Below are 25,281 nucleotides of genomic sequence, written 5' to 3' on the forward strand. Positions count from 1 at the left end.
GTCTCTGTATAGGATGGTAATTGAGTTTTGAACATCGATCTTAGATTCAGAAAGCTTATCAAGCCTGTATTACCGCTTATCGTGTGGACATTCTTTAATGAGTACCTCTTACCGATCTACTCACCTAGATTAGATTTTACCTTTATTAAAGTTACATATGCATGTGGTTTAAGAGGCAAAGAGTTCGGTATGTTCTACATATTAAAACCGGAATCTCCCTACCTTCCACTATTTTCCATCCGTCAGAGGCAACCATTTTCCACTCTTTTAATTGATTATCTTTAACTGATTATTCTAGATGTCATAGCCAGATCTCATATAGCATGCTTACGCTGTCACTTCTAGACATCTCCCCCATAGGCATTGTTCGCTGACATCCTACTATGAACGATGGGGATACAATGCTCTGGTGTTCCGGACCCCACACCTCGCGTGCACATTTCTATCCCATCATCTTAATATGTTAATTTTAGATAACGTCATAGTGGGTGTCCACCTTAGAATGACAACGGCACTGTGTTTTACAGCTCAGTCTTGTAACATTCCCCGCTTTCGTTTGTGTCTTTCTGCTCATGTGTATTTGGTGTAAACACCACCATATTCAGGGTGCAGAACAACTCCGTGGCCGCAAAGTTTCCGTTGTGCTAGCTTTTCAGAGTGCCCACCCCACCCCACCACACCAAACCTCTGGCACATGCTCATCTGTTCTCTGCAACTTCGACAATGTTGTGTAAGTGGATTCCCACAGTACGTGACGTTTTGAGATTGATTTTGTTCACTCAACATAATGCCTTCGGAAACTTACAAGTTGTGCACATGTAAATAATTTATTCCTTCTTACTGCTGAGAAGTAGTTCAAGCCTTCCCTTATTACTGGATGTTTGGGATGTTTCCAGCTTTTTGTCATTACAGAATGTTGTAAACATTCCCACATGGGTTTTTGTGAGGTCCTGGTTTTCATTTCACTCAGATAAATGCCTGGGAGTGTGATGATTTCTGGGACCTATAACCCACTGCCTCTCCTGAAAGAGGAGAGAAAATGATGTAAGCACATACAACTGCTTTTTTTTATTCTAAGATTTTTTTTTTTTTCAACGTTTATTTATTTTTGGGACAGAGACAGAGCATGAACGGGGGAGGGACAGAGAGAGAGGGAGACACAGAATCGGAAACAGGCTCCAGGCTCTGAGCCATCAGCCCAGAGCCTGACGCGGGGCTCGAACTCACGGACCGTGAGATCGTGACCTGGCTGAAGTCGGACGCTTAACCGACTGCGCCACCCAGGCGCCCCATCTAAGATATTTTTTTTTTTTAGGTAATCTGCACGGGTGTGGCCCAAACCCACAGTCCCCAAATCAAGAGTCACACGTTCCATGGACTGTGCCAGCCAGGTGCCCCAAGCACAGACAACTTCAGAGGTCCACTCTGTACTGTGCCTTTGGGTGAAATTTTACCAGTTGCAACATACAGGGTTGGAATGGGGAGTCATTTCTGGAACAGACCTCGTTCAATCACAAAGTTGGGCACTTTTCTTCCTGCTGAGTAACTCCAAAGCATGGAGTTACTTCACTTCTAGACATCTCCCCCGTCGTTTGGCAGGCTGGTGGAGCCTGAGGCCACAAGCCAGCCACCCCTAAGTGTTCTGGGCTCAGGAGCTTGGGACACAGCCCCCAACTGCAGATCCGCCTTGGTCTGGGGCTCCCAAGTGGGAATCACCATGAAGACCTCAAGATGGGGGGAGGGCCCACTGGAGGGGGCAGAGGCCCCATGCAGGCAGGAAGCATTATCTCTCCTGGGCCTCTCCACTCTCTCTGAAAAAGAGAAGAGGACCCCTCACCAAGTGAGGTGTTCTCTGCCTGACTTCTCTTTCACAATCTAGAAGCAGACTGTTGCCCCACAGCCATGTCACCCCATCATAGGCACTTCCCCTAATGACAGGAGAAGGAAGGCTTTTCCCCTCTACAGAACAGAGGCCCATTCTACCCAGCATACACATTTGCACAGAGCAGGGTCTCCAGGCCTCCGCAATGTTGGCCCCTGCCTCCGGGCCCCACCTGCCTCCTTACCTGCTGCTGGCTCTGCTCACAGGTAAGCACTGCCTTGGGGTACAATCCCCTCTTCCTGATCCCACAACACCTCCCATGTCCCTGGACATCAAGGGCTTGCAGGTAACCAGAGGTGTGCTACCCAGGGCTGCCACAGAAGACCAAGGACTGGGTGTCATCTGAGAGCAGGAAGTCGGGGATCTGAGCATTTCCTCTATGCATCCATCACCTACAGCTTGTTACCAGAGGCATCCAGACAGTGGAGGCTTCAATCTGTCACAAGGACAAGTTTGTAGGTATTAAATGATCTAATTCTCACAACACCCCTGCCTGATAGCTAGGACTGTACTGCTGATCAGCAGATGGAGAAATTCAGGCAGAGAGAGTTAATGGCCCAATGTCAGCTACCTAAGTCAGTGCATCTGCCGGGATTCATGTCCAGGCCACCCAGCTCCACGGTTCATTCTTTTCACCGTGTTATGCTGCTCGGCTTCTCGGTGGAGGCTAACTAAACAAACATCAGAAAATACAGAGAGGGAAACAGAAGAAGAGGCATCACTTAGCACACTCCGAGGTCTCCAGAGTTCCAGTTCTGCTGTGTGTCCTCCCAAACTTTGGTTAACGATGTGTTGGGTGATTCCTATGCGCCAAATCTTTTACTCGGCTTTTAACATGTATGACAATTTCATGGAATCCTCAAAGTGATCTGTATGCTAGCATGCTGGGCCACACTTCATGTATACTTGGGAATGCACTTGTATATGTGTGTGTGTGTACATGTTTGGGCATGAGGAAGGGTGCACACGTGGGTATGGGATATCTGAAAATGCTTTCTTATCGATTTCCTCACGCCACGTCCACTCTACGTGAAATGCACAGTGAACAGATGTTTGGTTCCCTCTCAGCTCCTCACCCACTTTTTCTACTTCTCTAAAGTACTGCTCACCATCCACCAAGCTCTTAAGACAAGCAAACTTCTCTCTGGGTAGAAGGAGTAGAACTTTGTGCATTACTACCTTGGAGGTCCTCCATGCTGGACCGGAGTGGGGAGGAAAAGAAGGGGTCCAAAATACAGAGGATCCTGCCTGTATGATCCGCACCTGTAATTATATCCTGATCCCAACCATCTAGTGTCAGCTGATGCCTCCAGGCCTCAGGAAATCTCATGAGTAATCACTTTCCAATTTCCTGAGCACTCACCATGTGCTACACCTACTTGGAAATGCATGTGTCTGTTATGTCCTGTGATCTTTGTACCCAAGGTAGACATTTCTGTCCCCCTACCTTACAGATAAGCAAAGAAGGCATGGAAAAGTCCAAGGTCACTCAGTGGTGAAGGCAGGGCTATGATTTGAACTCAGGCGGTCTGATTCTAGATCTCACGGGTCTAACCATTGCTCTTCTCGAACCCTATGGCCCCACATCCATCCCATGAGATTTCTGCAGATCTGCCAGTGGGTGGAGGGAAGGGTAGGGTGGGGGGGGAAGAGCATTTGTGGTTTGTTTCTTTTGGGCTCTTCCGTTTTCTGAGTATATGCAAGTAGTTTTTTCCCCCACAGTCATCTTCATGGGAAATTCAGCTTCTCATTATATTTTCCTGAGAAATTCTCCACTGAAAATAGAGGGCAGGGTCTCAGACAGGGATCACACTGGGCAATTCACACATTACACCAATATTTACTGGGTAACTACTAGGTGCCAAGAACTGTTATGTGAGCTTTGGGCATACTGGTTATTAAAAGAGAAAAAGTAGATGCCCTCACGGAAGTTATATCGTAGCGGAGAAAAGGAAAAGAAACAACAGACATACCAAATAAGGAAATAACATAGTATGTTAGAAAGTCATGACTGTTATGTTTTCACTCTTAGGTGGATTCTGAGAAACTTAACAGAAACCCATGGGGGAGGGGAAGGAGAGAAAAAAAAAGAGGTTAGAGTGGGAGAGAGCCAAAGCATAAGAGACTCTAAAAAACTGAGAACAAACTGAGGGTTGATGGAGGGTGGGAGGGAGGGGAGGGTGGGTGATGGGTATAGAGGAGGGCACCTTTTGGGATGAGCACTGGGTGTTGTATGGAAACAAATTTGATAATAAATTTCATATATTGAAAAAAAATTTAGAAAGTGATGAGTGTTAAGGAAAAACATGACAGTACAGCTGGAGAAGACAATGAGAGACTCTTCAGGGTGGGATGTATTTAAAGAGGTAGCCTGGGTGGGCATCACTGAACAGGGAGATTAGAGCAAAGACTACAAGAATTTGGGGTGTGAGCCATGTGATCTTCTGGGGAAAGAGCCTTCCCGAATAGCTCGGGAACAGCAGGAGAGTAGAATCCTCCTGTTCTGTTCAAGGGTTTGGGCTTTCACTCTGAGTAAAATGGTTGCCACTGCAAGGTTCTGAAGACAGAAATGACATGATCCACCATGAGTTTTAACTTATACCAGCATTTGGTTGAGATTAGACACCATAGGGCACAGACAGAAGCGACTAGAGCATTCAAGAGTTCGTCATGTTCGTGCAAACAAGGAAAAGCATTTTGCACCCAGACAGCAGCCAGGAGAGGAAGGGGAAAGAGGTCGGATTGTGGGTGCATGCAGAAGGGGAGACAACAGGATCTCCTGATACATAGGATTTGGAGTGGAAAGAGAGGTTCCCAAGGGCTTGGACCTGAGCGTCTTGGAGAATAAAGGTGCCTCATCTGAGATGTACAAGGATGTGGGGGAAACTGAGGAGTTCAGTTGGGGACAGTGTAAACAGTGAGAGGTTTGCTTCTATCTATGCAAATTGTTGAGTGGCTCATTGCACATACAAATCCAGAGTTCAGAGACGAGGCCTGGGCCAGAGATGGAAATCTATGAGGAATATAGATTCACAGATGGCAGAGTTTACACCTTTCCCTGGTTCCTGTTGTTTGTTTGTTTGAAGTATTTATTTATTTTTGAGAGAGAGAAAGAGAGAGAGACAGAGTGTAAGCAGGAGAGTGGCAGGGAGAGAGAGAGAGGGAGACACAGGATCCAAACAGTCTCCAGGCTCTGAGCTGTCAGCCCAGAGCATGGCTCACACTCACAAACCATGAGATCATGACCTGAGCTAAAGTCCGACGCTTAACCAACTGAGCCACCCAGGCGCCCCACCCTGGTTCCTCTTGATGCTCTGATCCCTCTTACCTCCTCCCTCTCCTGGTCCCTCCATGTCTTCCTCCAAAAATGCATTCCTGTTTCTTCCCATTTTTGTCTTAGCAGCTCAGTTTCCTCACCCCAATCTCCTCGTCCAAACTTGTAACCAAACCACTTGATGTTCTTGGCACACCCAAGACCTGGCTGTGGTGACACGTGCCCTCCTGAGGAGACATGCTCGGTCGCAAATCGTGCTAAGTGCATGGGTCTTACCAGCTCACACTCTGCAAGAGTGAACCACAGATTTTCTCCCCGAGGAGTAGCTGAGCAATAGAAAAGAACACAGGTGTGTGTGTGGTGCCCGTTTCTCTGATTTATATCCCTGCCTAGTTTTTAGGACACTTCCAGTAATAAGGAATAATTTTGTATTTCTCTGTGTCTTCAGAGACTGGCTAGTCACTGAGGCAGTGAAATCCACCTGCAAAGTCTGGCACGCGCAGTTCAACGATTGCTCCGAAGGCGGCTCGCGTCCTTTCAATGCATAACTCAATGTTCAGCCATAGGCAACGTCCCACAACTCTTTGCAGAACATGAACAATTTTGTAGCCTACTAGTTCGCCTGCTTAGACATTCCCATGGTTCTATCTCCCCCTTCGGGGGCAGATTTCTCAAATGCATGAGCCCCTGGAACGATACATTTTCTTTCTCCTAGAGCCATTTAGTCCAATTGAAAGGCTCTACATGGGGGGGATCACCTTGTTTGTAGATATTTGTAGATATTTCTTACTGTGCTAAAATATACATAACACGAAATCTACTATTTCAGCCATTTTTCAGGATACAATTCAGTGGCATTAAGTACGTTCACATAGTTGTGAAGCTGGTACCACCGCACATTTCAGGATTTTTTTCAACATCCTAAGCAGACACTGTACCCATTAAGCAAGAATTCTCCATTCCTTTCACCCCCACAGCAACTACTTTTTAGTATCTATGAATCTGTCTTTTCTAGGTACTTCATACACATGGAACCGTATATCTGTCCTTTTGTATCTGGCATATGTCACCCTAGAATGATACTTTTGAGGTTCATCCAGATTATAGTACATATCAGATTATCACTGCTCTTGGTTGTTGTTGCTGCTGTTATTGTTTGTTTATTTTTGAGAAAGAGAGTGTGAGCTGGGGAGGGACACAGAAAGAGAGGCGCAGAGGATCCGAGGCAGGTTCTTTGCTGACAACAGTGAGACCAATGCGGGGCTCGAACTCACAAACCGTGAGATCATGACTGAGCCTAAGTCAGACGCACAACCACCCGAGCCACCCAGGCACCCCAAGACTATCATTGTTTATTAATGCTTATTAAGGCCGAATAAAATTCCATATATATACATATATATGTGTGTGTGTGTGTGTATGTGTGTGTATATATATATATATATATATACACACATATGTGTGTGTATGTGTGTGTATATCACATACATACCTACAGCAACATTTTGTTTATCCATTCATCTATGGATAGAAATGAATTTTTTCTGCTACCTTTTGGTTATCATGAATAATGCTGCTATGAACAAGGATGTACAAGTATTTGAGTACTTACCTGTAATTTGGGGGATATTTACCTAAGAGTGGAATTGTTGGATCATACGGCAAATTCTACATTTAAATTTTAATGATAACACAACTGTTTCCACAATGGCCACACCATTTTATATTTCTACCATCGACACACAAGAGTTTCAGTTTCTCCACAGCTTACTCAATCCTTATTTTCTGATTTTTAATTTTCTTGTATTTTGGTTTTGCTTTCTTTTGTTTTTGATAAAAGCCATTCTCAGGGATGAAAGGGTATCTCATTGTGGTTTTGATTTTCATTTTTCTAATGACGTTCAATATCTTGTGCTTACTCACCATTTGAGTATCTTCTTTGTAGACATGTCTATTCTAGTCTTTGGTCCATTTTTTAACAGGGCTATTTGATATTTTTTTGTTGAATTGTAGGAATTCTTTATATATGCCGGTTATTAATTCTTTCTGAAACATATGCTTTGCAAATATTTTCTCCCATTCTGTGAGTTCTTTCACTTTTTTTTGTAAGTTTGTTTATTTTGAGAGAGACAGAGAGAGTGCAAGTGGAGGAGGGGCAGAGAGAGAGAGAGAGAGAGAGAGAGAGAGAGAATCCCAAGCAGGCTCCGCACTGTTAGCACAGAGCCCAACCTGGGGCTTGAACTCATGAACCATGAGATCATGACCTGAGCTGAAATCAAGAGTTGGATGTCTAACCAATTGAGCGACCAAGGCGTCCCTCTTTCACTTTTAATATTGTCCTCTGCTATGCAAAAGTTTTTAATTTTGATGAAGTCCAATTTACATATATTTTAATTTTATTATGTGTTCCTTTGGTTTCTTATCCAAGAAATCATTGTCAAATCCAGTATCATGAGTTTTGCCTACAGTTTTTTCTCTGAATTTCATACATTTAGCTCTTACATTTAGGTCCCTTCATCCAATGAGCTCATTTTTCTATATAGAGTAAAATGAGGGTTCAAATTCTTTTTTTGCATGTAGATATCCCATTTTCCCAGCATCTCATGTTGAAAAGAGTACTCTTTCCCTCACTGAATGGCCTTGGCACTCTTGTTGAAAATCTTTTGACCATATATGTGAGGGTTTATTTCTAGGCTTTCTATTCAATTTCATTGCTCTATCCCTCTATTCTTTTCAGTACTATAGTACTCTAATTATTATACTATGCAGTAGGTTTTTAAATCAAGAAGTATGAGTTTCCCAACTATTTTCTTTTCCAGGATTGTTTGGTGATCTAGGTCCCTGGAAACTGCATATGAATTCTAGAATGGGCTTTTCCATTTCTGCAAAAAAAAAAAAAAAAAATGCCATGGGGGTTTTGATAACAATTGTATTGAATCTATAGATCGCTTTAGGTACTATTGACATCTTAACAATATGAAGTCTTCCAATGCACGAACAGAGGAAGTTTTTCCATTTATTTATGTCTGTTGGGATGAGCGCTGGGTGCTGTATGGAAACCAATTTGACAATAAATTATATTTAAGAAAATAAATTCAAGTTAGTTAACGTATAGTGTAGTATTGGTTTCAGGAATAGAATTTAATAATTCATTGCTTACATATAACACCCAGTGCTCATCACGACAATTCTGCTTCTTAATGCCCATCACTCAATTAGCCCATCCCCCCACCCACTTCCCCTCCAGAAACCCACAGTGTTCTCTATAGATAAAAACTCTCTTATGGTTCGCTCTTTTTCTATTTCTATCTTATTTTACTTTTCCTTCCCTTCCCCTCTGTTCATCTGTTTTGTTTCTTAAATTCCACCTATCACTGAAATCATTCGGTATCTTTTTTCCGACTGACCTATTTCCCTTCGCATAACACACTCTGGTTCCAGTCACGTCATTGCTATCGGCAATATTGCATTCCTTTGGATGGCTGAGAAAACGTACAAACGACTGACAGATACGTGAAGAAACATGCTCAATACCACTCATCGCCAGGGAAATACAAAACAAAACTACAATTAGATACCGCTCACACTTGTCAGAATGGCCAAAAGTAACGCCTTAGGAAACAACGGATGTTGGCCAGGATGCGGACAGAGGGAAACCTTCTCAAACTGTTGGTGGGAATGTAACCTGGTGCAACCACTCTAGAAAGCAGAATGGAGGTTCCTCAGAAAGTTACAGACAGAGCTACCCCATTAGCCAGCAAATGCACTACTGGATATTTCTCCAAACTATACAAAAACACAGATTGGAGGACACATGCACCCCAGTGTTTATAGCAGCACTATCAACAATAGTATGGAAAGAGCCCAAATGTCCATTATTGATGAATGGATAAAGAAAATGTGATATATGTATCACTGAATCTCTCTGTGTTTTCCTTTCCTCGTCTGCAACAGGGTCCTGTGTCACAGGCTCGTCGCGAGGGCTACATGCCGTGTACACGCAGCGGGCTGGGCTCACGGTGTGCACTCAGTGAAGGCTGTTGTGGATAAACACTTGCGCGGACGGACAGGATCGCACAAGGATGCTAAATACCTGCTTTGTTCTCCCTCCAGGTGTGGCAGGTGAGGCGGAGCTGCAGGTGATCCAGCCCGAGAAGCTGGTGTCTGTCACAGCCGGAGAGACGGCCACTCTGCACTGCACCCTGACCTCCCTGGTCCCCGTTGGGAAAATCAGGTGGTTCAGGGGGATGGGGCCAGACCGGGAGTTAATCTTCAGTTTTGGAGGAGGCCACTTTCCCCGCGTAACAAATGTTTCAGACGCCACAAGAAGAAACAACCTGGACTTTTCCATCCGCATCAGTAACATCACCCCAGCAGACGCGGGAACCTACTACTGAGTGAAGTTCCAGAAAGGGGCCCGTGAGGTGGAGTTTAAGTCTGGACCAGGCACCCAGGTCACCGTGAGTGGTGAGTATCGCTCCATCCCCTGGTTGTGACGGCAAGTCAGTAAGAATGCCCTCCACTGTCTGAGCAACAGATAAGGATCAGGTGCTGTTATGGGTGCCCCTGAATGAGCCCCTTCCACAGATCAGGGACGTTGAGGCCTGGAGAGGTTGTGCTATTTGCTCAAGGCCCCATGGCTGGTAATTGGTGGAAAATCTGGAACCTCAGCCTGCAGGCTCCCAGCTCTTCCCTTTTCCAATCCTGACCAGCCCTCTGGTTCCAGCGATGAGGGACTGAAAGTCTGAGCGACTTTCCCAGTTACAAGGCCTCACCTCACCCCTGCCTCTGGAGAGACCTCTGCTTCATGTGGCCAGTACTCCCTTTACTCAGCACTTACTCAGCACCTGCTGGGGTAGAGTCGGTGTCCTTGCTGTTCCAGCGCCTAGGGTCCCGTTCCTGACCTATTTCTGCTGCGGTCAATATGCCTCCTGCTCCCACTCTCCTGTGTCCCTCCTTCACTTGTAAAGGTCTCTGTGATTAAGTTGGCTCCACTCTGATAATCCAAGATAACGACCCGCTCAAAACCCTACCTAATGACCACACAAGTCTCTCTTGCCATGGAAGGTACCCTATTCACAGACTCTGAGGGATCTTGGCCAACCATCCCAAGTCCCAAGTCAGGCATACTTTGAAACAGTTTCCTATAATCTGTGTCCTGATGTGCGGGACATATTTCAATATTTTTAATTTAAGTTGGATTTAATATTGGCAGTGAGATTTCTAAATAACTTTCAGGCTCCTTGACCCCTTCACCTGCCCTTTCCTTTGGCTGGTGAGGGTGGGAGGGCAGCAGTGTAGGTGACTGAGCTTTTGGATTTGGTGAATTTTGTCTTTTCTCTCCCAGAGATTTTGAAGGTTGGGCATTGTCTTCAAGGGCTATTGAGAACCAGATTTCCATAGAATTTACTGTCCTTTTATTCTTTTTCCTTTGGGTTTAGAAGTTCTATTTGGAGATGAGTAACTAAGGTGCTGCCTTGTCCTCAGCAGACACAAGTGCCCTGAGGGCTTTGAATGCCCTGTCTCCAAAGTCCCTATCCCACATCTCAGTATCTGTCTCCCATCGTTCCCCATCACGGCCCTGTTCTGGCAAAGCAGGTGCACTGAAGCTGAGAATCCAGTCTTCTCTGTAGCGCCGATGCTCTTATGGTGATGGTGGACCCAATTGTGTCCTTAGCTTTTTCTTCCCTCCGGCTCTAGGAGATGTGAGTCTACAATGTTGCCCGGATGTCCTCTTTCACACTTGACCTTTCAGGTGTGATTCACTGGTCTTAGTTTGCATCGTCTTTCTCTGAAAGGCATCAGCCCAGCGACACCCATCCAATCCCATAGTTCCTGTAATTCCCAACTCATTTCCAGATTGCCAGGGTACTCCCATCCTCTGCTCACATCATCCCAGGTCACCACTGTGAGGTTTTAGCAGTGACAATATCAGGGACTGCTGGGCCCTACCCCTGCCCCAACACCCACCAGGCTGGGGACCTCTTGGCCAGTCAGCTGACTGAGACCCGGGTCTGTATCTGCACCTTAGAGCTGGGTTTCCAGACCCCTCCCAGACAAACTCCGCAGGTCATCTGCCTTGGGAAGCAGCCTCTAAGATACACGAGAAGGGGGATAGCTCACTGTGGAGCACTGCCCAATTCACGTGCATGTGAGACAGGGAAGGAGGCAAGACTGGCAAAGGGAGATGGTGAACACAAGGCAGCACAGAAGAGTCATACTTGGACGAGCCAGATGCTATTTTTGACTTTTTAAAATGGAGCGGAGGGGCGAAACCTCTGTACCCGCTCTTCCTCCAGGCCTCTGCTGCAGGCTGCCCTCTAGAAGCAGGTGCAAACATGGGCAATGCACCTCTTTCAACTGAGTATAAGATCAGAGGGCCACCCAGCTAGGACCCACCATCTGCCAACATGCCAGGGGTAAAAATGGTGTCTCTGCCTCTTCCTCAAAGATTATTCTGTATATTTCAAAAACTTACTGGAACTTCTTGATGTAAATCTAAGAACAAAAAGCAATCATTATAAAAAGGCAAAGAATCTGAAGCTATGCATCCAGAACAGTGATCTATGTACAACAGAAAGATGTTCCCTGATGTTGGCACCGGGGTCTGGGTGGGGGATGGTGTTTGGGGGAGGTGTTTCTTACCTCTCTAGGGTGTTGTCCAGGCAGCAGGTCTTGTGAGGTCAGGTCACCCTGAGGGCTCCTTCAACACATGAGAACACGGGGTCATCGAGGCCCGTGCGTGGAAGAAAGCAGGACAGCCTTGCACCTCATTCACCATGACATTGTCCTCACTGTACTCGAGGCTGGGCTGATATTCGTTGCTATGACCCTGAAAGGTTGGACATGTTCTGGTCCAAAGACAAGGTCACAGATTCACCCTACGGGACAGCAGTGAGTGATTTCCCACTCATCTTGTGACCCTCCGTAAACTATGAGCCTGTTCCCTCCTCAGAAAGAGAGTGTCAGACCTGCCCCATCGGGTGTGGGGAACAAGTCAGTAAAGCTCACTTGCATGTTGTTGAGTTCTCATTGTCCCCATGTCTTCCCTCAGGAAGGAGAGCTGGCAGCCCGGGAAAAGGTGAGTGAAAGGGAGTACCTCTTACCCTGAATTCTGCCTCGAGGCCCTCACAGGGGAAATTCATGAGCTTCAGACCATTGATGGACCCAGGTTCCCTCGGTTGGGGTAAGTGGAGGCCCCTGGGAGTAGACTTCTGGATCCCTCTCTGATGCTGCCTCCTGTCCCTTCATTTCCAGACCTAGAACTCTCTCCTTCACTCTTGGTGGCTCTCTCCTTGGGCCCCAAGCTGCTGCTGCTCGTCTCTGTCTCTGCCATCTATGGCCACAGGAAGCAATGGATTGACTGTGAGTCATGGACAAGGAGGACAAAGCCAGGTCAGTCCTAGAAGGAGCCAGGTCAGTGGAAGGGGCAGCCCACAGGTCATACAGGGTCAGTGCCCACCTGGAGTAAAGAGCAGGTGACGCATCTCCGTCCACACCCTCTGGAGCCTCAGGGATTGTTCCGAGAGGTTCCCAGCTCCCAAGAAGACTGTGGGGGTCCTGCAGGAAGTGGGTGGGGTCAAGGGCTGTCAAAGGATGTGCACAGAGTCCTAGGGCTTCTTGGAAGGAAGTGGGTAGAGGGGCTGGATGGTGGGAAACCCCGTGGAGACCATCTCTAGATTATTTGGGCGCAAGGTGTCCACATTTAGAGGAATGCTGACAGGTGCCCGCTGGCTGCTCTGAGGATGGCTCCCACTCTGACCCTCCGTGGGACAGACTGGAGAGGATGGGGAAGGGCGATCAGGACCTAGGGAGGAAGGCTGAGGAGGCACAGTCCATGTCAGGGACCGCCTGTCCTCTCACTACAGGTGACCCAGGAGGAAAATAGCACCGAGGACATAGGAGACACGTGGAGAACATTTCTGGAATGATGAGCAGATAATCAAATGTGAACATGGGTCCACGGCTCCTTCCTTCCTCCCCTGCTACATGCCATCCTCAGTCTCTGCTGCCTCCTTCCTTCCCTGAGGGGCCCAGCCTAAGACAAGGAACAACTAGAAGCTTCCACCACCCTGCCCCAGATGCCTGCTTCCCCAGAGACCCACCTGCCCACAGTTCCTGCTGCTCCTCTCCCAGTCCTTGATGCCCCCAGAGCTGGTCTTCATACCTGGTCCTGAGCAGGGGCCATGGGAACGTGCTCTGGAAACTGACACATGGGTATCTTCCTAGAATGTGAGAAACAAGTCACGTGTACGTGTACCAGGCTATCTCTCATCCATTTCCTGGGGACCGTGGCCATTAAGTACACACTCAAGGCCATGCTCTCATGGGCCATTCCTGCCAACCCCCAGACTTGCCAGCCTCAGTGAGGTTTTCCAATGCCTCCTGAATGCAGATGAATCCCATCTTGTGTGGAAGAAGGGACATGATTCTCCTTCCCCTTTGCCTACATGTCCTTCTACTCAAAGTAGAGAGTTTCCCTCCTCTCCCTGTGATGGGGACACCAGCTCTCCATTCAGCTTCATCTTTCCTGATCCCCCCGCTCGTGTATAGGTGCTGGCAGTCCAGAAACCTGGACCCTTCCCGTGTTCAGTTCTGCCTTCATAATGCTATGTCCAGTGGTGAGATGGTAAATGTTCAACAATCCACGTTCGGAAAGAAAAAGAAGCCTCATTTGTGGTGGTTGTCCACTTCTGTGTTGTCTACACTCCCAATGCGGCCAATTTCAAGCTGCCAACCGTGGAACAACTAGCTTGCAAAATTCCTGGAAAGCTCTCAGGAGCGAGTGTAAGCCTCCTCCCGCCCACCAGGGAGCTCTACCCAGCACCTGCACACTGCTCGCTCCCGGGCTGCCCCCTGGTCCCGGCCACCAGCATCCCTTCCTGGGCCATTGCCACGTGCCTAACAGACTCTCCGGGTTCCGCCACAGTGACCCTTTGGAAATGCAGGTCAAATTGTCTCCCTTCTGGCACCTTCCTTAAACCACCCACATAAAATACCAATTCCTGTCTCTCACTGTGTGTTTTCACAGCTCAAACCCAAACTGAGTTGTTTCCCTAGAACTTAAGATCAGGTGACAGGATAAATGGAGACAGTGCTCACTTTGCACAGTGACGCAGGACTCAGGCAATGACAGCGCCGCTGAAAGCAAGCGAAGTGATCTCAATAATCAGAGGGGAAAAGTAACAATTTTTCTGCGACCTTTAAAAACTTCTTTCAACACATTAGAAGCCCTCCAACTATCAGTTAGGAATGTATAAGGACATGAAAAAAGAAAAGTAAGGCTGTTATTCATTTGGTATGGGGTCACTGCAAACATTAGAAATGTTGAAAAGGGAAGTGTTTTATCTTTTGTAAAGACTTATCAAGAGTAGTTTGCAGAGGGCTTGCCTTCTTCTAACCACAGTCTCACTCCTTTCTCAGTTGGGATCAGTTTCTAACATTCCATCCCTTGCACTTCCAATGCTGCGATATCTTTACAATATTAATGTGAATATATGCTGGTGTCACTCCCTCCGGGACATTCCCTGTCCCTGTCCCCGTCCCCACCCCCAGCCCCACCTCCTCAGGCACGTGGTAAGTTTATCTTCACTCTGCTCCTCTGGGTGCATATCTAGACTCGGGCAACGGTATTCCCAGCAGCATTCCCATGAAGGCCGCCATGGCTTCATGAACCCCTCTCACATTCAGTTTGAACTTGACCTCTAACCTCATCTTTTCTCCTTTCTCCTGTGCACTTTCAGCTTTGTGCCCATTCCCTTTTGCCATTTCTTCACTTTTGTACAATGTCACGCAGGTTTATCGCGGGAAACCAGGAGACTACATAACCACCTGCTTTGCTATTGTGGCAAACACACATCCCAACCCAATGATCTTGGCACCCTGATCTCAGACTTCCAGCCTCCTTAACAGTGAGAAATAAGTTCCTGTTGTTCAAGGCATCTAGTTTACAGTGTTTTCTTCTAGTAGCCCAAGTCAAGTAAAATCTAGAAAAATTATGGACTTCGCTTAATAATAATGTACCAATATTGGTTCATTAAGTTATAACAGATATACCAGATTACTGTAAGACATTAATAAGAGGGGAAACTGTGTGCAGCTGTATATTGAAACTCTGTATGATTGTTCCAAGTTTTTTCTAAATGTAAAACTGTTTCACAAAATTGAGTCCAATAAAAAAAACTTTAACATCTTGCCCTCAGCTCTCTATCTTCCTTTTGCACCCCTTTGGGGGACACTGCAAGGAAATGAGTGGTGGGGGGATTTTGTGTTTATATCCAGGTTTTATCTCCCTTCAGGTCTGAGGTTTCTTCTCCTCCTTCCTCTGTCCTCTGCCACAGCTCACTCCAGAGCCAGGCACTCAGAGATCCCAGAAGGAGCTACTTCTCAGTCCCCCATGACGTTCATCCTAAACTTTTCCAAGTGGTAAAGCCCAGTTCATCCAGGTGTGCTCAGAGACCTCTAGGCCCCTGGATGAGTGGGGTAGTTCTAAGGACCTCAGTGGGGGTGGGGGAGGGGGGTTTATCCATGTGCTGAGGTCAAGGAACAGAGTTGGAAGGGGCTCTGCAGAGCAAGGTGGATGCTGTGACGCACCAGGTCTCAGGAGGTGGCCCTGGGCTGTGACCCTCTTTGAGATGGCCTCAGCTGAGGAGAGCCACCTTGCCCCAGGTCATGCCTGGTAACCTGCCACATCCAGTGGCTCCTCAACATGGGGATATAGAGGCCCAGCCCGCTCACCCCAGCTCAGGATAACTCTGAAATCACATCCTAGCACCAGATCACATAGGAGATCGGCTGAATCTTCATTGGGACCTCACGGCAGCTCAACTTCTTTTACACATTCCTACTCCCTTCTCCTCCCTTCCACACATTCGGTCCTGAAAGTACTCCCTGAAAAGACCCGCCTGTTAATATTCATCTTAATAATTGTTTCCCGTGTGGAACAAAGAGGTGGTCGTTGGTACCAGTAAAGGTGGGAAGCCTTTTGACTCTAGGGGCCAAGCCAGTCATGGAAGGATGGACTGCATATCATATACCATACACTACAAGCCATAGTCCATATACCATATACCTCATGCCATATACAATATACCATATGCTATACACCATTACCATTTACAAAAATACCAAGCACTCTGACTATACAAGAGCAATGAGAAACCACCAAACTCTTTATGCAGGAAAGGGGTATAATCAGATCTGTGTCATAGAAGACCACCTTGGATGAAGGAGAAGGCAGAGCTGACACTGGGCAAAACAAGATGGGGGTGGCCATTTAGGAAGTAATAGTTTTCATTCGGGCAAGAGATGATGGTGATGGAGAAACAGATTCCACAGGTGTTTAGGAGGTAAAACCAGCAGGACCTCGAGCAGGCAGACAAGAGTGGACAAGTGAGGGTGTAGAGCATGGGTCCCTTCTTGGTTTGACCAAATGGGTAGAGGATGTGCCACATACTGAACATGGTGGAAGGGGAGAAGAGAATGTCTGAGAGCAGACTATGAACTCAGTTTGGGATGTTTGAGCCATACAAATGAAAATTTCAAAGTCAAAGGATGTATAGCTCAATCACCAAGAAGTGGATTCAGGATTGGGAGCTTGACTGCATCTGGCTGCAAAGCCAGTGCTCTTGACCATCAAGGCACTAAAAATCCCAGTCTCTGAAGAGTTTAGAGTCTGATGGAAGGTGTGAAGTCTCCTGGAGGTGGGGGGAAGGGAGAGATGCTGGCGACTGGGGGAAAGATTCTGTCCAACTCTCAGCAGGGGGCATGGATAGCTTCACAGCATGGAATTCGTCCTTCCAGAAAAATGTGATACAATGGTGACATCACTGGTGGAGGGGAGTCTTGGCATCTCCTATAGGCAGTTTGGGCCTGCCTGGCATTTGCCTCTTCCTCCACCACCCCTCCTGGCCTTAACATCCTGTATATCCCTAAGAGGAGGCAGGGCTCACAAGGAAGCAGTAGCAAAATAGCCCTAGCCGTCAGTGCATGACTATGGGCTCATGGACATTAAAGGGTCACCAGCTGAGTGTGGACTTAGAAGAGTCCCCAAACACAACCTTGGTGCTTGGGTATAGCTCATTCCAGAGGTGAGAGAGACAGAGGCCAGCATGCTGGTTCCTTTCTCTTTCTGAGAGCATTTCTTGAATCCCTCCACTCCCTTCCTTCCGAGCTGGCCCAGGACCCAGAACAGACAGCAAAGGCAGCCCTCACCTTCCTGGGTGTGTTTCTAGGTATGTTGCTTTCCCTCTTGGAGAGTGTTCCCTGAGCCCCACCTTCTTGCGGTCTCCTCCATCCTCTAAAGCACAAACCATTGCCATGTCCAAAACTCTAACCTCTTCCCCACACCATGTCTCTGAAGCCTCTAAAATTGGCAGGGCTGTGGGTTGGCGAGAACCTCAGATGGGACAAGGCTCAGAATGAGGCCAAGCCTGTGGGTGTCATGATCTTAACTCTGGAAACCCCAAACATTTCCAGTAGCAATTGCTCAGCTTGTAACCACCTTGTCTGCTCAACTGATAATCTCGAAGAAAAAGTGTTACAGTCCCATGGTCTTTCCTCTCATCACAATCCCCTTCCTCTGACATCACAGAAGCAGGGAGTGTCTTCTCTTCTCGAAGCACAGAGTCCCAGGCCTCTCCAGGACAACACTCAGACAGAGAAGGCTCCAAGGTCCACCATGATGTCTGTCCCTTCTTCCCTATGCTGCCCTTCTCTGCCATCCCTGCTGCTGACTCTGCTGTGGGATTCACAGGTGAGTGGGGTCTCAGGTATGTTTGGTGGGGGTTCTTCCATGCCTCTTTACCGTTCTCCTTACCTGTTTCCCTAGAATTTCTTGGGGGAGGGTTTTCTCTTTCCCAGCCAGAAATTACAGAACTAAGTTGGAATGGTCCTCAGCTCACAAAATCTCCCAGTGGTCACATCTGTTCCAGACCTTTTTGTTCAGATAATGGACACACCTCCCATGGTTACAGGGCTCAACACAGCACACCTGAGAGCTCTCATCCCTTAACCCCTAGGATACAATACCAAGAGTGAACCATATTGGAAGTGTAAAACCTGAGTTTTACACTTATTACCACTACACAGACGCCACCTCTCAATGGAGAAAAAGATGTTGGAAAACATGAAATTATGAAGCAAGGAAAGGATCCACAAATGCTTCACCCGAAGAGAATCACTGTTACAAATTGGCAGAGGTCTGTGTGCTCAGGGAACGTTAGCTGGAAGTGGTCACTAGGTCTCACCAGGTAAGTGACGGGAGCTGAACCCCACAGGTTCTGAGTAGTTCTCACTGAGAGTTCTGCTGAGTTCTCACTGAGTAGTTCTCACTGAGTAGTTCTGCCTTTGCTTGTTAAGCAAGCATGTGAAGTCTCTTCCCTAAGTCCATTGATCTATCTGGGCAGAGGACTTGAGTTCTGATAGAGCAGATGGCTGCAGGGGGTTAGATTAGATGAAAGAGGAAACCAAGACCATTAACTTAGTAGAAGGAAGGAGGAATAAAGTTTGGATGTTTTAGGAATGAGTAACATATCTGAGACACTCAGGCCCAGTTAGCAAACTTTTAAAAATGAATTAATACCAATTTTATACAGTCGTCTCCAGAAAACAGAGGAGGAAACATTTCCGTACTCATTTGATGAGGCCATTATTATTTCAATAGCAAAACCTCATAGACTGTACATAAAAAAAGAAAACTACCAACCAATATCTCCCATGATTCTAAATGCAAGAATTCTCAACCGAGTGTCGGCAAACAGAATTTCACAAAGTGTAAAGCTATGTATATGTGACTAAGTAGGATTTATCCTGGGCATACAAAGCTGTTCCAACATTTGAAAATCAATCATTCTAACCCATCACAACAACAGGCTGAAGAAGAAAAACTGCATGATGATAACAATTGATGCAGACAAAGTATTTGACAAATCCAACACCCATTAGTGATGAAAACTCTCAGCAAACTAGAAATAGGAGGGAATTTCCTCAACTTGATTAAAAACATCTGCAAAAAACCCTACAGCTCTCAGAAGTGCCTAGGTGGCTCAGTTGGTTAAATTTTACACTCTTGATCTCAGATCTGGTCTTGACCTCAGGGTTGTGAGTTCAAGCCCTGAACTGGGCTCTGTGCTGGGGATGAAGCCAACATTAAAAACAAAACAAAACAAAACAAAACAAAACAAAACAAAACAAAACACCTCACTCTAAGCAACAAAAAAAGAACTAAATAAGCAAAGACACATGCCATGTTCATGGATAGAAAGACCCATATTGTTAGAATGCAAGTTCTTCACGATTTCATCTATGAATTAACTGTAATCCAGATAAAAATACCAGAAAACTATCTTATGAGTATTGACAAACGGATTCTAAAGTTTATATGGAGGCATTAAAGATCCGGAATAGCCACACAATGCTAGAGAAGAGCAAAGTCAGAAGTCTGACACCACTTGATTACAAGACTTACTAGAAATCTCCAGGTATTGAAACACTGCATTGGTGAGATAATAGTCACACAGATCCATGTAATAGAATGGAAAGCCCAGAAATAACACCCACATAAATACAGCAAAATGATCATTGGGGAAGGAGCAAAAGTAGCCGTTTCAACAGATGTTGCTGGGACAGTTGGACATCTGGACGTCCATATGCAAAAAAACTGAATCTAGACACAGATGTAACAGCCTTTATAAATATAATGGAAAACACAAAATTATAAAATACTTAGAAGCTATCATAGAAGAAAATCTAGATGATCTTTGATATGGAAATGACTTTTACTTATAAATAGATACCATATTTTAAAGCAGTTTTAGGTTCACACCAGAATGGAGCAGAAGGTACAGCTGATTTCTCATACTGCTCCCTGACCCCACACATCACAGCCTCTCCTATTATCAATATCCTTCACCAGAGTGGTACATATATTACAAACAATGAACCTGCACTGATATTTCATTAACATCCAAAGTCCATAGTTTTCAATACGGTTCACTCTTGGTATTGTATAGTCTATAAGTTTGGACTAATGTATAGCGATATCCTCCTTTATATATTATAGAGTATACAGTATTATATCTTGATGCCCTAGAAATCCTCTGTGTTCTATTTCTCTCTTCCCACCCTAACCCCTGACAATCCCTGATGTATTTACTTACTGTGTCCATAGTTTTGCCTTTTCCAAAATGTCATATACTTGGCATCACGTAGTGTGCAGGCTTTATCCTTTCAATTAATAATGAGCATTTAAGGTTCTTCCATATCTTTTCAGAGCTTGACAGCTCATTTCTTCTAGCACTGGATAAGATCCCACTGTCTGAATGTACCACAATTTCCTTATCCATTCAACTACTGAAGGTCATCCTGGTTGCTTTCAAGCTTGGCAATTATAAATAAAGTTGCTACAAACTGTATTAAGGACAGTCTGTTCCGGGCCTCTTTCCTAGCCTCTCATAGCCTCAGATGGTCCTCAGACTTGTACATGCCATTCTCCCTGTGACTCACATCAACTTCCCTCTGTGCACGATAGAGCTGTGTCTGAAATCCTGGTTCACACGAACTATGAAAGAGTATGTGTTTTCTTAGATCATTAAGTTTGTGGCCATTTGTTATTCGGCAAGTTCCCTTGTTTATTACAGTGTCTGCCATGCTGCAGCCCATCCTCATATTAGGATGCAGAAGAAAGATACCCACCCCGTTCTGTACACTGGTCCTCTTCCCCTCATCCTGTATGGCAACCCAATTTGTAATTGTCATCCTTCTGTGCCAGTACATGTCGCTAAAAGAGTATGTAATGAGACCCCCACCTTGAGCTAGAACCAGTCCCTCAGAACATCTTGGACCAAGACAAAGAACATGAGAAATGCTGCAAAGTTTCTTTCCAGGAAATTTCAGGTAAAGAGTTCCAGATGAACCAGGCTGAAGAGTTCATTGTCAGTCAGAGCTGGAGACATCGTTACCCTGGCCTGCAACGTGTCTGCTCACTCCCCAGCAGGGCCTGTCTTGTGGTCCAGGGAGAACGGGCCTACAGTTTCAATGGAAGTCACTTCCCCTAGTAAACCAAGTGGAAACACAGAGGTCAACCAAACAGACTATTCCATCTGCATCAGTGATTGTTGCCCAAGAATATGGGCACCTATTACTGTGTGAAGTTGATAAGAGGGCATCCTGATGTGGGGTATACGTCTAGTTCAGGCATCTATGTGTCTGTGAATGGTGAGTACAGTCTGACAACCTCTATCCTTTTGGTTTATAAAACTAAATTTTTCAAAATCTGAAACATGTACCAAATCATCATAACACACTGGATACTGTGCCCCTTCATCCACAAACAACCCTGTAGGCTGGGATTCTATACATGGCTCTTCTGTCAGTCTGGGCCCTGTGCCCACTCTTGAATGAAGCCATGTGACAGACCATGCCCTTTATGATGACCCAACTACCAACATGAACACAGGGCCAGAAAAACTCCAAACTCAAAAGATATTCAAGTAGGTTAAATGCAACTACATGTGTGCACGGAATGATCCAAAAAGTTGTTAAACTGAGTCTACAAGTCTGTCTGGCCTTTCTGAGGTTTAGGGACAAACCTGAACTCAAGAATATGCATTGTATCTATTTTGGCCCGCTTCCTGACTCCAGACATAAGCCATAGACACTCCATATAATCCTCTAGATTTGGATGGAATCTCAACACGGGGAACCTCTCCAAATCCTAGTTCCTTCCTATGTAAAATCTCAGTATCTTGGAGTCATAAAGATGTAGAGTCTGTGAATCTTAAAATGTTAGAATTATCAAGTCATGGAGTGAGTCAACTGACTTGTAGGTTCTTAAATGGCATTTAATGTTCATCTTTGCATCTTTCATGGCCAAAGTGGAAAAAAAAGAGAGAGAGAGAGAGAGAGAGAGCAAGTTTTGGAGGCTTTCATCAAGCCCATTCATTCTTTCATCCATGCATTCCTCCATCCGACCATGCATCAAGCATGCATTCACTCAAAGCACACTCTCATTCAGCCATGCATTTACCTACGCAGGAATCTGTTCACAAGTACCTGGATCCTCCTCTGGGGCAGACCCTGGGCAGATGACCCATCGTCAAGGAATTCCCAGGCTCCCACAGTGGCCTTCCTATAGTGATTGTCTGCTCTCTCTGGGCTGTGTCAGTTCCCCCTACAGTGACAGTGTCCCAGTCTTCACCCTCCTCGGACTTGGTGGTTGTCACCTGCCTCGTGCAGAGATTCTATCCACAGAGTGTGCATCTCACCTGGACAGAGAACTGCCATACGATCGAGGGAGCTGAGCAACTCACATCCAAGCAGAATAGCGATGGGACCTACACCCTGGAAAGCTTGCATTTGGTGAACGTGTCAGGGCCGGGGTCCGAGCAGGTGCTCACCTGTAAGGTGCAGCACGAGACCCAACCTCCCATCCAGGCCAGCCTCATACTGTCTGCGGAAGCACACGGCACATACAAGCCCATCGGAAGCTCAGGTAAGCCCACCTCCACTGCTCTGAGCAACTAGGTCACCTTTGTCTCCTGAGTGGAGTGAGGTATTTAAACTCACAGTGTCCCCTTTGCTGTGTCCTTCTGCCCATTGGTACTTAGGTCCCGAGATGCCTGCCTCATCTTTGTGGCATTCCTTCTGGGCTTCAAGGTGCTGCTGGCGATGAGTTTCATAGTCACCTACATCTGCAGGTGGCGGAGCCGGTAACAGGTGAGTTGGGGGCAGGTCTTAGTACATAAGAAGAGAGTTCATGGTCACCATCATGGGCTGGCAAGAGGAGTCCAGGGTAAGGCCACTGTTTCACACTGTGCCTCCCAGGGGGATCTAGTCTCAAGAAAAGGCTGGAAATACTCTTGTTTTCTCCAAAGTTCTGTTGGAAATCTCAGAGGCTTCCAGCTCTCACCCATCCAGCAGTGCCCTGGGTTTGGAGGCTTTTAAATGAAGTCCCTTGGAATCCTGGGTGAGGGTCTGAGGTGGGGAGTTGGGATTAAAGTCAAAGTTTTGAGCCCCAAACTCCAAAGAGTGCCCCCATATACTATTATATAGGTCAGTTTTCATGGGACTGATTTTTGGAATGAATAAAGAAAGTATTGCTAAAATCTACTAATGGAGCCCATCGAGGGACTGGGAGGCTCTAGCTACTGGCAAAGATGAATGTGGGTGGGGTGGAGTTCAGAACCTCAGACAGAGGAGGTGGAGTGTAAGAGTAGGCACATCTGGTTTCTGATGTGCACCATGGATGTAGGCCTGTAGAGGGCCTGCCTCATAGAAGGTGCTCGATAAGTATTTGGGGAATTAATACAAGAATGAATAAATGAATGAATGAATGAATGAATGAATATTTCCCTACAGTTCCTGCATGAACTGCAATACATTGCCTCCCATCCTGTGCAAGAGGCTCACATAGGGGAGAACCTGCCCCCCACCCCCCGCCTTCCATCCTGGACATGCCCCCTTCCCCACACCCTCCTGATGTTCCTTCTCTCGGAGCAGAGTCCTGATGTTCCACTCTCTTCAGAGCAGAGTCAAGGATGGACCCTGGTCTCAGGGACCCAGAGACCCTGATGCACTGAGCTTCACACTGGCCCTGCCTCTGCCCCAAAGACAATCAAGAGGGTCAAGAAAAGAAGGTTCCCATTCTGTCTGTGATCAGGAACAGCCCTTCATTTTCAGAGCACATTTTACTTTTCTTTTTTAAATGTTAATTCCGGTATAGTTAACATACAGTGTTATTATAGTTTCAGGTGTACAAAAATAGTATTCAGCAATTCTATACATTACTCAGTGTTCAAAATGTAAGTGAACTCCTAATCCCCTTGGTCTGCTTAACCCATCCCCCCACTTCCCCACTTACCTCCCCTCTGGTAACTATCAGTTTGTTCTCTATAGCTACGAGCCTGTTTTTTGGTTTGACTCTTTTTTTTTTTTTTACTTTTTTTTTGTCTATGCTTCTTTGATTCCACATATGACTGAAAGAAAGCATGTGATGTTTGTCTTTCTCTGACTGACATTTATTTTAGTGATAGACTCCCTAACTCTAGCCGTGCTGTTGCATATGGCAAGATTTCACTCTTTTTAACGGCTGAATAATATTCCATTGTATATATTGACCACCTTTTCTTTATTCGCTCATCTGTTGATGGACATTTGCTCTGCTTCCAATAATTTGGACAAGCACATTTTACTTTTATGCAGCGCTTTCTGCAAGGATGATGTGATTTTAACACCTATATATTTTGAAATCACTACATGGAATAAGCATATTTTGGTTCTGAAATTTATAAGAAATATACAAGAAATCCTTGGTCCTACTACATTATCTTTGCAAAAATTAACATTTCTCTGTTATGGCCTTCTGTTGCTTTTAAAAACACTTACCTGAATTTGGTGTTTATCATTCTCAAATTTACTTTTATAATTTTACAGCATGTTATAAATCCTTAAGTGATATACAATGTAACTTTGCATATTTAAAATTCTATAAAGATGCTGTTGTACTATATACAGCACTCCAGAACTTTTCTTTTTTATGCTCAACACAGTGTGTGAGGTTTCTTCAAGAAGCTCCATTTTAGTAATTTTCCATGGCTCTATGGTTATGTATTATAGTAATATGCTACAACTTATGGATTCTTCTCAGGATTGTATCAAAGCTCTATCTGCTGTTTGGGTAATACAGCTTTGCAACAAGGGATTTTTTTTTCCTCTATTTCCTTGGGCACACAATGGGAGAGTGCCTCTAGTTCCTCTGTTGTGGTCCACACAGCAGTAGTATTCTTACCATTTGCAAGCTTTAGTAATACAAAATAAAAGCTTTTAATTTTTGGTGAAGTTGTGCTCTTTCCATTTATACCTTTTATCCAACTTTACTTTTCTGAGCAATATGTGTGTGTGTCTGTGTGTGTTATGAATGAATGGTATGGATCTCATATGTTTTTTATTTTTAGGATAAATGATAGAGAACTTAATCAGCACAGCCATTTTGCCACATAACAAACACTCCATAAAGGTGTGATTCTTTTTATGAGGTATTATTGCCATTGGGCTACATGTCTATCTCTACATGTCCCTGCATTACCAACAATAGCCAAGCTATGGAGAAAGCCCAAATGCCCACCAA

The 25,281-nt window shown here is 45.6% G+C and overlaps 1 protein-coding gene across 1 annotated transcript; it reads left to right on the top strand.

Moving 5' to 3' along the window:
• Window positions 1-1,344: 1,344 nt before the first annotated feature.
• LOC132676087 (signal-regulatory protein beta-1-like) lies at window positions 1,345-24,986 on the top strand. The gene is given in 8 exon segments (XM_081795131.1): window positions 1,345-2,088; window positions 9,270-9,623; window positions 11,056-11,168; window positions 12,211-12,237; window positions 13,967-14,084; window positions 17,749-17,910; window positions 22,321-22,647; window positions 22,763-24,986. Coding segments are annotated over 8 exon segments (1,323 nt in total). The 5' UTR covers window positions 1,345-1,931; the 3' UTR covers window positions 22,828-24,986.
• Window positions 24,987-25,281: the final 295 nt, after the last annotated feature.

Source organism: Panthera onca, chromosome A3, assembly GCF_046562875.1.
Source record: "Panthera onca isolate mPanOnc1 chromosome A3, mPanOnc1 haplotype 2, whole genome shotgun sequence".
Taxonomy (NCBI): Eukaryota; Metazoa; Chordata; class Mammalia; order Carnivora; family Felidae; genus Panthera; species Panthera onca.